At 34.0% G+C, this 15,708-nt stretch overlaps 3 protein-coding genes and 1 pseudogene across 5 annotated transcripts; all 4 read right to left on the bottom strand.

The window, feature by feature from the left end:
• Positions 1–677: 677 nt before the first annotated feature.
• Positions 678–2,455, bottom strand: LOC112294933 (uncharacterized). 2 transcript variants are annotated; one of them, XM_024545936.3, is made up of 2 exons: positions 1,757–2,455; positions 678–1,215 (listed from the first exon to the last, which is right to left on the bottom strand). In XM_024545936.3, exons 1-2 carry the CDS (start codon positions 2,231–2,233, stop codon positions 1,099–1,101), a joined length of 594 nt encoding a protein of 197 aa, XP_024401704.1. In that variant the 5' UTR covers positions 2,234–2,455; the 3' UTR covers positions 678–1,098. The 2 variants fall into 2 exon arrangements, with proteins under 2 accessions (XP_024401704.1, XP_024401705.1); XM_024545937.3 differs by having other exon boundaries at positions 678–1,209; positions 1,757–2,302.
• Positions 2,456–7,611: 5,156 nt separating this feature from the next.
• LOC112295077 (putative aspartyl aminopeptidase) lies at positions 7,612–11,246 on the bottom strand (annotated as a pseudogene). The gene is made up of 7 exons (XR_016498268.1): positions 11,094–11,246; positions 10,673–10,808; positions 10,123–10,395; positions 9,731–9,917; positions 9,016–9,517; positions 8,671–8,854; positions 7,612–8,377 (listed from the first exon to the last, which is right to left on the bottom strand). The product of XR_016498268.1 is annotated as a putative aspartyl aminopeptidase (transcript).
• Positions 7,899–9,151, bottom strand: LOC141044460 (putative aspartyl aminopeptidase). The gene is made up of 4 exons (XM_090244263.1): positions 9,016–9,151; positions 8,634–8,854; positions 8,265–8,377; positions 7,899–7,944 (listed from the first exon to the last, which is right to left on the bottom strand). The coding sequence occupies exons 1-4, from the start codon at positions 9,149–9,151 to the stop codon at positions 7,899–7,901; spliced, it is 516 nt and encodes a 171-aa protein (XP_090100389.1).
• Positions 11,247–11,292: 46 nt separating the features above from the next.
• Positions 11,293–13,176, bottom strand: LOC149987443 (uncharacterized). The gene is made up of 2 exons (XM_090244318.1): positions 12,581–13,176; positions 11,293–12,006 (listed from the first exon to the last, which is right to left on the bottom strand). The coding sequence occupies exons 1-2, from the start codon at positions 12,944–12,946 to the stop codon at positions 11,452–11,454; spliced, it is 921 nt and encodes a 306-aa protein (XP_090100444.1). The 5' UTR covers positions 12,947–13,176; the 3' UTR covers positions 11,293–11,451.
• Between the last annotated feature and the right edge of the window lie 2,532 nt (positions 13,177–15,708).

Genomic DNA, 15,708 nt, shown 5'->3' with positions numbered 1-15,708 from the left:
CTCTGATTTCTGTCATGTTGATGCAGATGTACTTTGTTGGTCGAATCGCCACATTCGGAATTTCTCCTAAAATTTATTCGAAGGGGACGTACGTCACAATTAATAAGGCCAACTATTAGGTTTGTGAAAGCGTGTACTGATATTGCACGCGATTGTATCGCACAATTCAGAACACACTTCAGAATTTGTCAAAACTGAGCACGAATCTCCAGCTCACACACGATGGCTTCGACGTTTCCAGAAGATCATGTGGTGGTTGATTCAGGAGGTCATGAACATCTGGAGGTCTGAAGTGTACTGCAAAATCTATGAATGAAGTCATCTGGTACGTGAAGCAGTGAACCTTGGAATTCGCGCAAAGTCTTGTTAAATTTGCGCTGCAGGTTGAATAGTGATCTGTAAGTATGACCTGACGTAGAACTGATGAAGCATTACGGTGAAAGGAACGTTCACTTTTAGTAATCTAGAAAGCTGCGGAAGAAAATTCTTTATGTATCCAGTGTGAAGAAAATAGCTCGTTGATGTGAGAAATGCTCGCTACAGCATTCTGGTGAAAACATACTTCAGAACATACAAATCTCAACAACAGTGTATGATTGAAAGGAGATTCGCATCACTGATACATAAAAGTCCAAGTCCATATGCAGACTGCAAACGCACAGTTCCGAGTGCTCATCTTCATGTTCATACTTTTAAATATTTAGTTACTAATGCGGAAGCACAGCACATGCCAATCGAGGAGGTCCACAATCCTCACAGTTCGTGACTTTTATTTCCTATCCATGAAAGGGTTAAATGGCACTATTCTTACAACACAGTTGTGTCTACTTTTTTTCCGAACTTCAAGGTTTGGCATTATTCACTGCCTTAAGACACCTCTGATAACTGTGACACCGAGTCCCAAACAATTCCAAGTTGAGCCACAGACGATTGATAAATCATCTTTCTAGAAAACCCGAGCGAGATGAACCTGAGTCTGAAGGACCTTGTGTTACAAATATTTCCATAATACATGGGAAAAGTTCTGAAGATCTACACTCTCACTCGAACAGGTGGATGATGGAAGGCGATCCACGATCACATGCCGCCAGCAATGTTTCACAAAGCTCTAAAGCTTCTGAACCAGCTTCCGACGGTGAACATTTCGAAGTGACCAACTCCACCACCAATTCGCATTTCAGAACTCCTGAAGAGTCCCTCCAAGCAATACTGCAACTGCTCCAACATCAAGAATCATGGAAACTACATGAACATACCTTAGAAATCCTAGTACTGTCAGTCCGACGCTTGGGCATCGACATCCGGAACTTGAAACATGTTAATACAAAGGCTTGGTCAACAGCATCGACATTAAGAAGCAGGAACACAAGGATGACGGGGATGGTTATATTTGCAAGAACCCTAACCCAACTGGTGGAGTCAACTTAAGACCACAACTGACAGTGCGATGCCAGAGACGCCAAGAGTGGAGCTCCCTTCAGTCCAAGAGACGCCGGGCGGAAGGTCGACCAGTTCCCGGGACAAACGTTCGGATACCGTATCGGGGCCCTGCCCCGATAAGCAACCCGGACGTGTGATTCGGCAGCGGGACCACCTTCCGTCGCAGCCACTATTGGACCGAAACGGAGCTCCACAATCAAGGTATCCGCAATCGAAACGGGAACATAACCGCACATACACGCATACGGGCCAAATCTGGCATGTCGATCTACTTGTGCCCAGACTACCCACACAGTAGTGTCATGTAACCACGTACCTGCAGTGCACCGAGCGGCGAGGCTGGAATACCCAGTATCAGAAGCACCTTCGCCAGTGCTGCTGCATGCAACATCGACGGTCTCAACAGTTCTCCCCACCCCGAAGCGAACTGTCTCCGGTGAGGGCTGGATACAAGGACCCTTCGGCGACTGCTTCGACTGATAGCACCACCACCAGCACGGTGTGCTTGGCAGAAAGACAGACTGAAAGAAAGACTGATAGCGAATAGATACGACAAGGCGCCTGGAGACGAATCCAGATGGGTGTCATGCAAGTCATCTGAAATGGGGCATAGATAAATACTACGAGGTGCAAATTTAAGCGGTGCAGGGGGTGAAGCAGGAGGGGAAGCGGAGGTCCGGCAGACACCTAGGGTTGGGTTGGGTTTGGCCGAACGGGGGTAGCAGCACCGAGGATCTCCGACGGTGGAACATGGAGAGAGGTAAAAGCTGGGCAAGTCCAAGTTGTGATGCATGAGAGAGGGAATAATTACTCGTGTGGATCCCAAAATTCAGGATATGCTGTGATCAAAGCCGGCTCCTTACTATCACTGAATGTACGCACAACTCGGAGAAGGTAGGTAGGCTTGTCGTTCCCTTCTGCCATTCTCGGCCTTGGATATGTCGATCCTCCACTTTTGCGATCCATCCGCCCAGAGATTGTGCGCGCCCTGTGACAACGTGATCTTGGACCTCCAGAAGTTGGCAGGGATGCTGCCGGTCCTCGTACATGGTATCATTTCTATATCCCCCCCCCCCCCTGCTCCTCCGTACTCTTTCTTTCTTAGATATATATATATATATATATATATAAATATTTAGATTTTACTGAAGGTTGCATGCGGTGTCCCCCGCTTGGATCCAGCTACAAAGTCTTAGACAGCATTCCCCAGTTTGCATGACAGTACTCTTACTTACTTATCTGTATATATATATATATACATTGGTTTTACTAGATGTTGCATGCGGTGCCCTCCCCCTCCCCCCCCGGGTCCAGCTACAAAGTTTTAGACAGCAAACCCCAGTTTGCATGAACCCACTGTCTGCATTTAGTCAACAGATAGCAATTGGCCCTTTCAAGTTCATTCCACATTTAAATATATCTACATACAATCATGTACTTAAGTTTAGATAAACATAGAAGAAAGGAGGAATAAAAGAAGAAGAAGAAGAAAGAACAGAAAGTCAAAAAGTCGCGACAGAAGCAGAGAGGGAGAAAAAGAAAGCAGCTTTAATGTACAAACTGATGAAGGTTCACCGATAGCTGTTATAAACAAGAAGGGTCGTATGGGAGAGGCTCTGTCTGCATTTATTTGTCGTGTTTGATCTCATTGATACAGAAAATATAATGAAGTTTATTTGATGTACTAAGGTTTAAGTTGCCTCAAGGCATTAAGTACGTGGTCTCAGTAATGCTGGGAAGTGATTCCTGATGAAATTAAGATGAGGTGGACAATGGTCATCTTCTAATCCCTTTACAACAAGCAGTAAATATCATTACATTACACAAGATAGTTTATGTTTTTATATATATATATATATATACTTATTATTTGTCTCAGTTCTTACAAGAATGTGTAGATTAAGATTAACTTGCATAGAATTACTTTTCTTTTTTAAACCTATTTGTATTTTCTGTTTCTTATTACATTTTATACTACATAAACACTCATATAAAACTTAGCTAAAATATGAATAATTATATGTAGAACTTTGAGTATAATTTTCTAATATATATATATATATATATATATATATATATACCTGTTGATTTTATTTACTTTTTTAAATACACTTTGATATTAAAATTTGTATTGTCCATAAACAAATATTTTTTAAAAAATGATAATTTTGATAATAAAAAATAATATAAAGTAAATTAAAAGTAAAATATAAAATTTTAAAATAGAGGTTTATTTTTCAAATATTTTTATTTTGAAAAAAAATAAGGAGCCTTCAACTAAGACAAGCTAAGAGCGGAATATAAGAAAAGCTACAACAAGACTAAGGATAGCCTTAGTTATACCTTTATGCCTACAAGCTAAGAAGTAGGCAAAGATGAGACTATATCAAGATCACAAGGCATACACAACAATATTCCAAGTCACAAGATGCTTAAATTGTAGCTTTTTAGGTCCATATAAGTCTTTAACAAAATAATTATAATCATATATTAAATCCAATAATACTTATAGATTCAATTATCATTTAAAAGTTATTCGTAATTCTTCCAAAATAATATAATCTATCTAATTGATATATATATATATATATATATATATATATATAATTTTATTTTATTTTGTTTTTTTTCTAATTATTTAAAGAGAATTAAAATTTTAAAATTATATTTTAATTTCAACTTTCATAGCTAAATGTAAACTTAAAAGATTTTATAATCCATAATTTTTTGCATATTTATTCATTTAATACTACCTTATATTTTAATGTACTTCAAGTTTTAAGATTGTAATTTTTTTTTAATAAAGTGTTTTTCAAAACATATGCTCTTTTAATACTTTAATCATAGGTATAATTGAAATTATTATAATTGATCTTTTTATATCTAATGAATAAATGTTATAATTTAAAATTATAAAATCAGATTTAAAAATTATTATTAGAAATAAATTTGACATAAATACTTGTAAGATTTTACAATTTAAATGCCTAAACAAATATCTAGAAATATTACAAATCCTAAAAAAATTTATAAAATTATTTTTTTTTGCTAATTTTTTATTAAATTTACATCTATATATATATATATATATAATGAGAATTCTCAATAACTATTATATTAAAGCATAATTTTTATTATTTTAAATAGTTTATGTTTAAAATTTAAAAGTTAAACAAAATTCATTTTCTATTTTAATTAAAATATTCAATTCTCTTTTTATAATCAAATTTGTAATATTTATAGTTGGTGTTATAGTACCATTTCTTTGGTATGTTTTTATTTGTAACATTTATTTTAGGTCCAATATAAAAATATCTTTTTTTAAAAAAACCTAAAAATATAAAAATATAATTTATTTTATTGATGTAATAAAAAAAATAAATCTTCAATAATTGTAGTATATAACAAATAATAAATTTTATTTTATCTTATAATAAATAATTATAAAATAATAGTATTACTATTTTTATATTATATTTTTAAAACTTATTGAAAATTAATATTTTATTATAGACAATGAATAAGATCTATATTATAGATCTATAATATATAATCATTTATAAATTAAAAATTTATAATGATTAATATTAATTATTATATAAAAATTTAATAAAAATATCATAATTATTATATCCAATAATATGAAATTTTGGACATATTGATATATTATAACTTGATAATCAGACCAGTAGATTTAAAACATATATATATATATATATATATATATATGCATGTATATATTTTGTCTTTTTTTAGTGTTAATTAAAGTATTATAATAATTTAGTCTAATAGCATATTATTTGGCATTAAAGATTTTTTTCAATAAAATTATTATTTATAATTTTTTTTTAGAATTAAGAACTTTTTTTGATTCTTTTTTATTTCAAATATCATAGTAGAATATATAAGTAATAAAATTAAATATTTAAACCATATATGAGATTTTTGTCAGGATTTTAATCTATGGTGAGATAATTTAGTAAAGCAAGTTTTAACAAAGAAAGTTACATATCATACTTTCTACAACCTTTTTCAACTGTACTTTGATATTTTGATATTTATAATTAGCTACTAATAGAAGATGTACTATATTTTAAAGATTACTATAATATTTTTATGAAGAGTTTTCATTAAGTCCAACATATCTCATGCTGCTAAGTTCTACATAAAAAAAAATTAGATATACTTTTAAACGTGACTTGAATTTTTATTGGATTTAAATCTATACAATCTTTTTTTTATAGTATATTTGAAAGTTGTTTCGAGATATTTTTCTAAAGATATAAAGAATTTAAACTTTATAAAAATTAGAAGTAACCATGTACATCCTGTTATTAAGAAGAAATATTAAATTTAACATTTTTAAAAAATATTTCTTAATTCAACTACTATTTCATCATAAATAATAATATATTTTATACCTGTATTTATTAATATTTTATAAATAAAAAAATTCAATAGAAAAAAAAATTAGATGGATTCTAATTTATTCAAAATAATTGTCTATAAATAATTATTTCTAATACCAACCGGCTATAAAAAAGCACTTTGTAACTACATAAATAATTTAAATATAAATTTTTCATGACTATATTTCTTTGTGTCTATTTTTTTAAAAAAATCTTTGTATATATATATATATATACACACACACACACATTTACAATTGTACCTATTTAACTTAATACATTTCGTAGCTAAAAAAAATTATTAAATAGCAGTGGTTATCATGTTGTGGAGTTCTTTTTTAAACTTGACTTACAACTCTTTAATTAAGTTGGTGGATATGAAGCAGTATTAAGAAAGAGAAGATATTATAAAAAACCTAGAAATATATATTTTTTATTGCACATCTAATTCATATAAATTATTTTATAGCTTCTTATTTTTATGTTGATTAATAAAATATTCTAAAAGTCCAAAAGTACTTAAGTTTTTTAAAATTATCAAACATCAAATTATATATATATATATATATATATATATATATGTATATATATATTACCAATAAAAAATTGCAAATGAAATCAAACAAACATGATCAACCATATTTAAATTATTTAGTTTGGAAATTTTTTTGGAAGCAATATACATTAAATTCTATGTATAATTAATCCAAATCTACATTTTTACACCTATCAACATTAGGACCATATAAAAGTTACAAATAAAATTACTCGTACTTATGCTTTAAAAGGCCTTCATATTATGCAATGACTTATTTTATGTCTATATCTTGGAAAACAAAAAAAACCTTTGTAAAACAATCTTTGTTCTTAGAGTCTTCATTAGATTGTTGCTTGATTTTAAATTTCTATGATTAAAATGAATTAATTTATCAATTTATTAAAATAAAAATTTAATGTAATTTTAAAAATAAATGATAAAACACAACAGTTCTCAAAAAACAAATAGGCCATGAATTAAAATAAACAAAAAAATCACAGATAAAAATAAATAAAATGACAATGTATCTATTTATATGGAAGACAAGCATTTTGCATAACAATTGATAAATCCTTCTTTAATTTCTTTTTTAGTATTCACTATTTAGTGTTTAAATCATATATCTTCATAAAGTTACTTAGAGTAAGTGTTTTAAGTTTAGCTTTTATATTTAAGTACTATCAATGCTTCTTGTGTTGTGAAATTTTGTTTGGAATTACACGTTAGAAGATTCACATGGTTTTTACATCGAAAAATCCAGTTCTTGGGTTAGACTCAAAATTTATAAATGAACACAAGGTTTTAAAATAAATAAGTAAATAATATATATACTATCTCTTATAAATGCAAAACCTAAGCCTCCGCATGCAGCTCTTAGCTTTGGCCACTAATTCCTCTTCAGAAATTTGACCAACAAATAAAAGATACTTTAGTATGAATTCTAGTTTTCCCTTCTTTTGGGGGGGGAGGGGGGTGAATATTCTGCACAGATTATTAAAGTGTAGCACATCCTTTCGAAAAATTCATCTTTGAATTAATTGAACTATTAGAACAGAATATTTTGTTGCTAGGAATACATAAATTAAGGTCAACAGTGCATTTTTAGAGTATTCAGACCCCACCTCTTTTAAATTCATTACCTGCCACCATGCAGAAATTCATAAGAAATTCCATATGAAGAGAAAGGGCAGTGTTTCCTCGACCAAGATATTGGTACAACGCAAATAGAAAAATGGAAATCCAATCACTGGACCAGAGCAGCAAAAATCATCTTACGCTGCATCAGTAGATTCAATGAAAGAATGGATCATACCATGAATGTTTCACGGCTGTTTGTAATGATAAACGACTACCAAGAAACATTTACAATTATTCTTGAACTAACTTGCATCAATGAAACTTTCTATCTAAGAACCTAAGACTGAGAGTAGGCAGAGGCCGCAATTCCGAAGACTTAATGTTGCCCCCTTATCTGCTCATCTATCGAAGTGTTGAAAAAAAGCCCTGAAATGTCAGAAAGTTACATCGATATCCTCAGCACTGCACATTTCTCGCACGCTGCAAAGCCATGCATGCACGTCTGAATTAGGTGTTGAGACGCTTTCAATTTCGGATTTTTTTCCTGTAGATAATTGCTTCCATTTGGATGTAATAAAAGCCGTGGAACAATATGACAATCGAAGTCAACCCAACTACCTACAGTGGATGCTATTGCACCTGCCATACACCGAATCTAGAAGACTTCCTACATTCAAGTCTGCGTACACGAGGCTACAGTTCGTCCACTAAAAGATTCGGTGCATGATGTACAATGTCCGCAGACCTGTACCATCTTGGCAGGCAAAGATTTGTACTTGGTCTTAGTAGTGATAGATTACCTGTGCATGGAAATTAGGGGCAACCCACAATCGATCAATCGAACCCCAAATCCCGCTGCTAATACTGAGTTGAAGGTTGAGCAACAGCCCAAGTCTCTTCCCACAGGAAAATTCTGAAGACATTAAAACACAAGTCCAACAACCGAATTAGTAAAATAAGAAATATCAGTATCGTTTCAAATTTATGCAATGCAAAACAGCCTTCAAAAACAGAATAAAAGAGGTAAAACAAATGAGTCTAACAAGAGTCTGATCAGGACTGTCTTGTATAAAGATTACATTAGATACAATTTGAAAATTGTAAGAAAAAGTTACTCGTTCACTCTCCTGAGTACACTAGATCAACAAACAAAACTATTGCTCAATTACATCCAGACCTAGAACTTGTTGGAAGGAGCAGTAAAACCTGAGTCGGGATACTATTTCGTTTAGCCACTTCTCGAAATAAAATGACGTTATAATGTCATTAGAATCGCCAGGATCATGCTTCAAGACAAGTTCATCATGGAGCTTGGGCAGATGAAAGGTTTCTTCTTGACCTGCTGGACACACTTGTGAAGGGTGCATTGCATCCACCATGTCAGCTGACACTGCACAAGCCAATTTAAATGATGAAATTAGAATTCAGGAGGAAAGCGAAAACCCACCCAGAACATTCATCTCTGCTGCTTCCGAGTGAAATTAAGAGACTTGAAAAATAAATGTCAAGTCAACGCAAAAAATATAACCCAAACTTCCATTCTTCACTTACCAATCAAAGACCTTCGAATGGCACGCTCAACAACTCCTTCACTATTTGAACGGCGAGCAAGCCATCTACCTATGCGCGTCATGCTCTGCAGCATAATCTTTGGTCCCACTGCTGAATCTGGCCCTCCCAACTGCATCCATAATGGCAAGTAATATCATCCCAACACTGCCTAACTTGAAGAACAACCGCTACGAGACCAAGACAACGAAGTAGTCATTGGAACACTCATGAACACTTAGCAAAAGAGGCTGTCGTGCTTCTGGACTGTCAAAAAGAGCAATCATACGAATGCAGCTTTCATCAACAAGAGACGAAGGATCTGCGCAAGTATCTAGAAGTGCCCACAATGCACAGAATGTTGAGGCTAGGTTGTCCAGCCGGCCAGAGTAAACAAGGTCATCACGAGCACCCCCAATACAACCAGGTTGTGTATCATAGACACTCAGTTGCATTCAGAATCTGCAACGTCGCGTGCATCGCAGTTGAGCTCCTCTGCCAACACCTGCATTACCCACACCCCCCTTCCCACACCGTGAGATGGACTCACTATTCATTGAATGAAGCAAAAGCTGGTTCTTGCTTCACCAAGTTTATGTCAACTGGAAAAAGAAATAGGCATACAAGAGTGATGCAAACTAAACACAAGTCTATTCATTACCATCAATGAAAGGCCAAACCCGGTAGTGGATTAGAGTATATTAATGAATGGCCATACCTGGATTAAAAGTGGATGGTGAGCGGTAGCAGGTTGAGGATACACGTGCGATCCATGGTCACTATGCTCAATGGGCGTTGATGACTCAGAAATGCTAGACATAGCAAATTCTGATTCTATCTGCATAGCCAGAACCGGTGCCAGATTCACATCTCCATCGACTTTGTTACCATCTGCATACAGACCCCTGTACCAGAACTAAAATCAGACCATGAACAGGGACGAGGCGTTTGCAATGAAGACACTTCCGCAAACTACAACGGAAACAATACAAACATGCGACATTGTTTCCGATCTTGCCAAATATACACCCATTCACATTATCCGAATACTACAAAGAAGTACTGCATCAACAAAAGTGTGCGAATATGTTGATAGGATTAAGCACAAACCTGTCGAGAGGCTTGGTTAGTGATGGAATTCGAAGTATGGGACGCCTCACCCGCACAAGCTCATGAGCAGACACACCATCTCTCCTTCGAATAATAACTCGACCAGCTACGCTTAAATCCCTATCAAACCAGGTGTGCCAAACCCCAGTTCCATGTGGCTGTACATGCACATGCAAGAAACCTCCTTTTGCTGAGTACGAAACTGGTTTCAACTTAGGACATGGACTGCCTGTGTGGGCAGAAACCACATGAAAACCGTTTCCAGGCTTGTATCTACAAAAAGAAGCATGGTGTCAAGGTATAACGATGACACGAAAGCGAAAAACTGACTAAAATAAGGACATTTTAACAAGGTCTTGCAACAAACGCAGACTGGATAAAGACTTGAACTTCATCATCAATAATGTGATCAGAAAACATGACCACCTTCAGGACCTGTTATTTAGTTGTTCATCAATAACACCCTAGAAATATAACATAAAAAATATGACTCGAAGTTGAAACAGAAAGGGATTATCGGCTCATAAAACCAGGCAAAAAATGCACACACTTCTGACCAACGGTAAGAGCAAATATGGAAGACATGTTGCGGGTGAAAAAGTAGCGTCCCCCCGGCCGCAATGACCATTCTTCACTTTCGCTTAATTGCTGAAATCCTGTGCTTATTAAATGTTTCTTTGCCTCCGCTGTCAAATAAAACCCCGATCATTTCAGCTGCTGGTCCAGGCTCAGTGTGACATTAGTACACGAATACGCCCTCTCTCACTACCTCACAATTCACATGGAGCTCTGGGAAACTCAGGAGAGATACCGCATGATATAGATGAGGAAGATCAATAGGGTGAGAGATTTGTACGATTCCTAATGATTTTTGACGACTAGTGAACCAACAAACATCTTAGAGCTTGACGTGCGTCTCAATAAGAAACCATGATCATGTAACAAATTCCAAAAGCTCCATTCGTGATTACCTGTAGCATGAAACCGTGTACATGAGTTGTTCGCGTACTCAAGTAATTGAGGTACAACACTTGACTGTGACTCCCTGCAAAGAGGGCTCTGCACCAGCCATTTCCCCACGCCTCTTGTAGAATCAATGACGTAATTTACCCACATCAACCAATAGAAAACTGAACCCAACTTATATGCTCAACGAGTAACACGATTTGCTCAATTTAAAAATTCCTCTTCCTCGGCATCATATTAAATAGCGGTTAATTCCCAAAGAATTGGGTACAGAATAAGAAGGGCATCTACCTAACTTCAGCAGAGGATCTCGAACTGCACTTAGCGAACTCTGAACCCTGGACTCTGAACTATCTAACGTGCCTATACTCCCAGAAGAACACATTTTTTTCTCACTGTACATGGTACGAGGTATTCCTCATTTTTATCGTGCATGAACAAGCTAGCATTGTAGAGGTTGTTGACGATACACCGGATGGACGCGAAGAAAGGATTGATAGGAGAAACCTGCCTTCTTAGAAAAGAAAAAGGCCAAGGAGGTGTTGGATGTTGTTGCTGGTGCGAGGAGGGAGCACATCGATAATCGGAAGCCGGAGAAGCATGAATAGGAAGTCCTAATCGCACATGCGCGTCACCAATACTAAAATTGCTCTCGTCCAGACTGTGGGCTTCATTTGTGAGCCCTAATCTTCCTTCACCAGACACACCATCATAATCATCGTCCCTTGCTGCTGCCAGGAGGACTAATACAACTCCTGGTCCAAAATTAGAGTGACCTGATGGATCCAGCAGTGATTGTGTTGGCGGCAAGGAGTTCTCTCTCGTCCGCTTACCCCGTTTCATATGCTTCTGGGGACAATTTTGGCACTCTGACTGTCCAACACTAGCTTGGCAATGCCAGCAGAAGAGATTGGGGATCTGCAATAATCAGTTTGGTGAATGAGTTAGCTGCGTGAGGATTACCAAAGCAGATTATTTGAGAAGAAGCAAAAGATACTCTTGCATGCCGCATCAATGTACTAGTTGGCGCTGCGAAAGACCTGCTTTCGAGGCAGGGGTAATGTCCAGAAAGAACACGGACAAAATCCTCCGACAGTCTCTCGATAATTCCACAAGTAGCAGAATAGCCTTGCATTCGATTTAGTCGTCATTCCATAATTTTCACAACATGAATCTCTATCCTCAAAATAACCACACAACAACCATCTACAATCAACCTAACTTCAACGGGCGTAGTTCTAGCAGTAATGTTGGGAATTAAGTGATTGAGTCTACGTTTCTTAAGACGACAGTGAACAGTAATCCCACTAGAGCCAATCAGCGAGTTGGAATTCTTGGAGGAGGAGAAATGTAAAATGATTTCAAATGACCAGCAAGAATAGAATAGATGGTCGACAATGCAACCTACTAAGAACGTGCCAAAGAGGTGCCCGACCACCCAGACAAGTAACACGCAACGAGCAGGACCAAAACGACGCGGAAAAACACACACCTGGATCCACTGGCCTTGCACTTCATCAAACTGAAAGAAATTCTTGAGATCTACGCCCAAATGTCTGTCAATGCAAAACCGGCAAAACCAGCGGCGCCGACGTTCGCCTCTGGGATTGGAATGACCAGCGTAATCCGGAGCAGGGCACATAAACAACCCACCGAGTTGGCGAGTAGAGTTTTTCACCTTGCGAGGTATCCAATCCCGAGGCCACCCTTCCCCTTGTTCCAGCAGCGTGGCCGCCTCCGCTGGGGTCGTGGTATAATGGTGAGTGCACCAGTGACAGGCAGCCCTGAGCTCAAGATTAAATTTCTGCCACAGCTCAATGTCTATTAAGAAAGAGTGAGGGAGAAATGCTTCATCCATAATATCCAATTCCGCAGCCGGGCTAACCCAGACGCGCCACTTATACCCCCATTGAAACAACAATCAATCAAAATTCCCATTCTTCAACCACCATTCAATCGACTGATCTTCACAACCAAACTCCCTCCAATATATGCAAGCACGTGATATGCATGTCATGTAAATAAAGTTTGTTGTACATAATACATCAAGTACTACAAACCTAGGTTGTATTATGTACAGCAATAGGTCGGGGGGTTTGTTAATATAATGTTAAATTATGACCAATAAATAAAATTCATTGTATTAGGAATAGATATGCATGAATTATCAATAGATGGCAGTTGTTGATTGGTTGGAGTAGAATAATAATATAATTAGATGCGATACTACTCTTGATAGTGTTGATAGGTGCCACACATCACGGTCTTGTAAAAATTGAAGTTTTGGGTTTGTAGTCTACCATCAGTTAGAATTAGGCAGGCTTATATGTTCAAAATAGGTTGAAGAGAATCTTAAGCTAAAATATTTATATAAATTCTATTTTTAGACTAAATTATATACAAATATTTAGAATCCTTCTTATTTCTATTTTTTTAGATGGAAGTAATTTTCCATTTTTATACCTATTGAATATATATATATATATATATATTGAAATGTTTAAGTTATCAAAAATGGATTGTCTATCTTAACCTAAACCAAATACAAATGTACAAGCAACACTTTTTCAAGGAAAGAATATGAATCTACATACAAATAAGACAAGCTATCTTTCACATAATAAAAGAAGAATCTAATAATAGAAGTGTGAAGAATAAAGAAGAAGATTGCTTATTATAAAGAAGAAGATTGCTTATTATAAAAAAATGCAAGAGAGTATAAGGTGGAGTTGTAATTAGAGCTTCAATTGGAGCTTTAAGTAGAATTATAAGTAGAGTTATAAATAGAAGTATTCCTAGAAAGCAAGGTATGTTTGAAGAATTTACTTTATTTATACAACAACAATAGAATTAGGATTATAAAGAAGGTTAGGCAAATAAGGCTTTTTATATAATTGTTGAGAAGATTGATCAATTTGAAGGCAAGGATATTACAAAAGATGTAAAGTGCTATGTAAAAGAAATAGAATCAAAATAAGTTTTTGAAAAGGAAATAGTTCAATTATTTGAACTAGCTATTGCTTCAAAAATAAAATAAAAACATATTAATTCTATTATATAACATTTTGGAAGTTCATAGAGAGATTTTTCTTGAGTATTAAAGGATGAATAATTTTTAAAAGATAGTAATTGAATTACAAAGAAGTCATATTTAAAATGGATTGAAAGGCCTAGGAAGAATCTCTAAGCTTAAATATTATTAGAGAAATTTGAAAGGTTACATTCTTGTTTATCAAAAAATAAGGGATAATTATTTGAACCAAGCAATGTAGAGTTTTTTCTTCAAGCAACTAATGAAAAATTGCAAGAGAAGTTGGAAATTTTTTTGAAGATAAAAAAATAAATAAAGAATTGACAAAAAATTAGAAATAAATAAAAGAAATAAGAAGATTGCTTATTATAAGGAAAAAAAAAAAAAAAAAAAAAAAAAAAAGACAAGATTGATATTTGAAGACCAATGTAGATGTTGAAGATAAAAATACCTATTAATCAATCTACAATTCAACCTTCAATAGCTACACAAAAGAAAGAAAAAATAAATATTGACGTAATCATGTGCAAGATAAGAAATCTCTAGATCAAATTTGTAAAACTTAAAAGAAAGAATCAATCATCAAGAATATCAACAAGACAAAAATCAAGGTCTATAGAAGATATAGTACATAAGTGCATATGGTGTAATAGCATTGATCATTTAAGAAAGGAATTTAAAGATTTTACAAAGGTGCTACACAAAATAGCTATTTTGTTTCTTTTTTTTAAAAGATTATAAGATATATTTAAAAGAAAGTAGAAAAAATTGGAAAAATATTTTTGATAAAAGAGAGATGAATGTGTTTATAAGAGATACTTTTAAACTACATGTAGTCTCAAAAAATAAAGCATCAATATATTAATTGAGAGTAAATCCAAATAGATGTCTAAGCATAAATTTTGAATTTCTAAAAGAATCTAAATTCTTAAGATCGAATTCAATGATTTACTTTGAAAAGAAAAAATTATTAGAAATAATTTAAAATATTTTGGCAAGTTATTAGGTGAATTATTTCATAGATGGATTATCAATTTATCTATAAAATATAAAGAATCATCATAAAGCATTTATGGAGGAACAACAAAAGAAAAAAAATTGTAAAAAAAAATGAAAGACTCTGACTTATGAATTATTATTAGATATTTAAGGTACTAAAAATTTGAAAAAGATATATATAAAATAAAAAACTTTAAGTATAAAAGTTGAATTTTATAATTGATAAAAGATAAGGCTTTTATTTCTCTATTAAATTGTGGATTTTGAAAGCAAACTTGATAGAATTCCTATAAAAATTAGTTTAGAGGAATTTAAGTGCTTATTAACTTTATGAAAGCTTTGCAAAATTTGGATTGTTTTAGATGACTTTTTATTATATTGGATAAATAAAAGAATTTATTTTGATAAATTACATAGTTTAAAAAGCAAATATTTGGATAAAATTTTGTAGATTTGTAAATATATTAATGTTAATTGTGTATTTTGAATTTAATCTCAATTAGACATTAAAAACAAACTTTATGATTGAATAACAAGATATTGAAGTTGAAAATTTGTTTTTGATGTTAGAAAAAGATGATAATCAACAT

The sequence above is a fragment of the Physcomitrium patens genome, chromosome 18 (assembly GCF_059467195.1).
Source record: "Physcomitrium patens ecotype Gransden chromosome 18, ASM5946719v1, whole genome shotgun sequence".
Taxonomy (NCBI): Eukaryota; Viridiplantae; Streptophyta; class Bryopsida; order Funariales; family Funariaceae; genus Physcomitrium; species Physcomitrium patens.
This window is presented reverse-complemented; position numbering and strand designations above follow the sequence as displayed.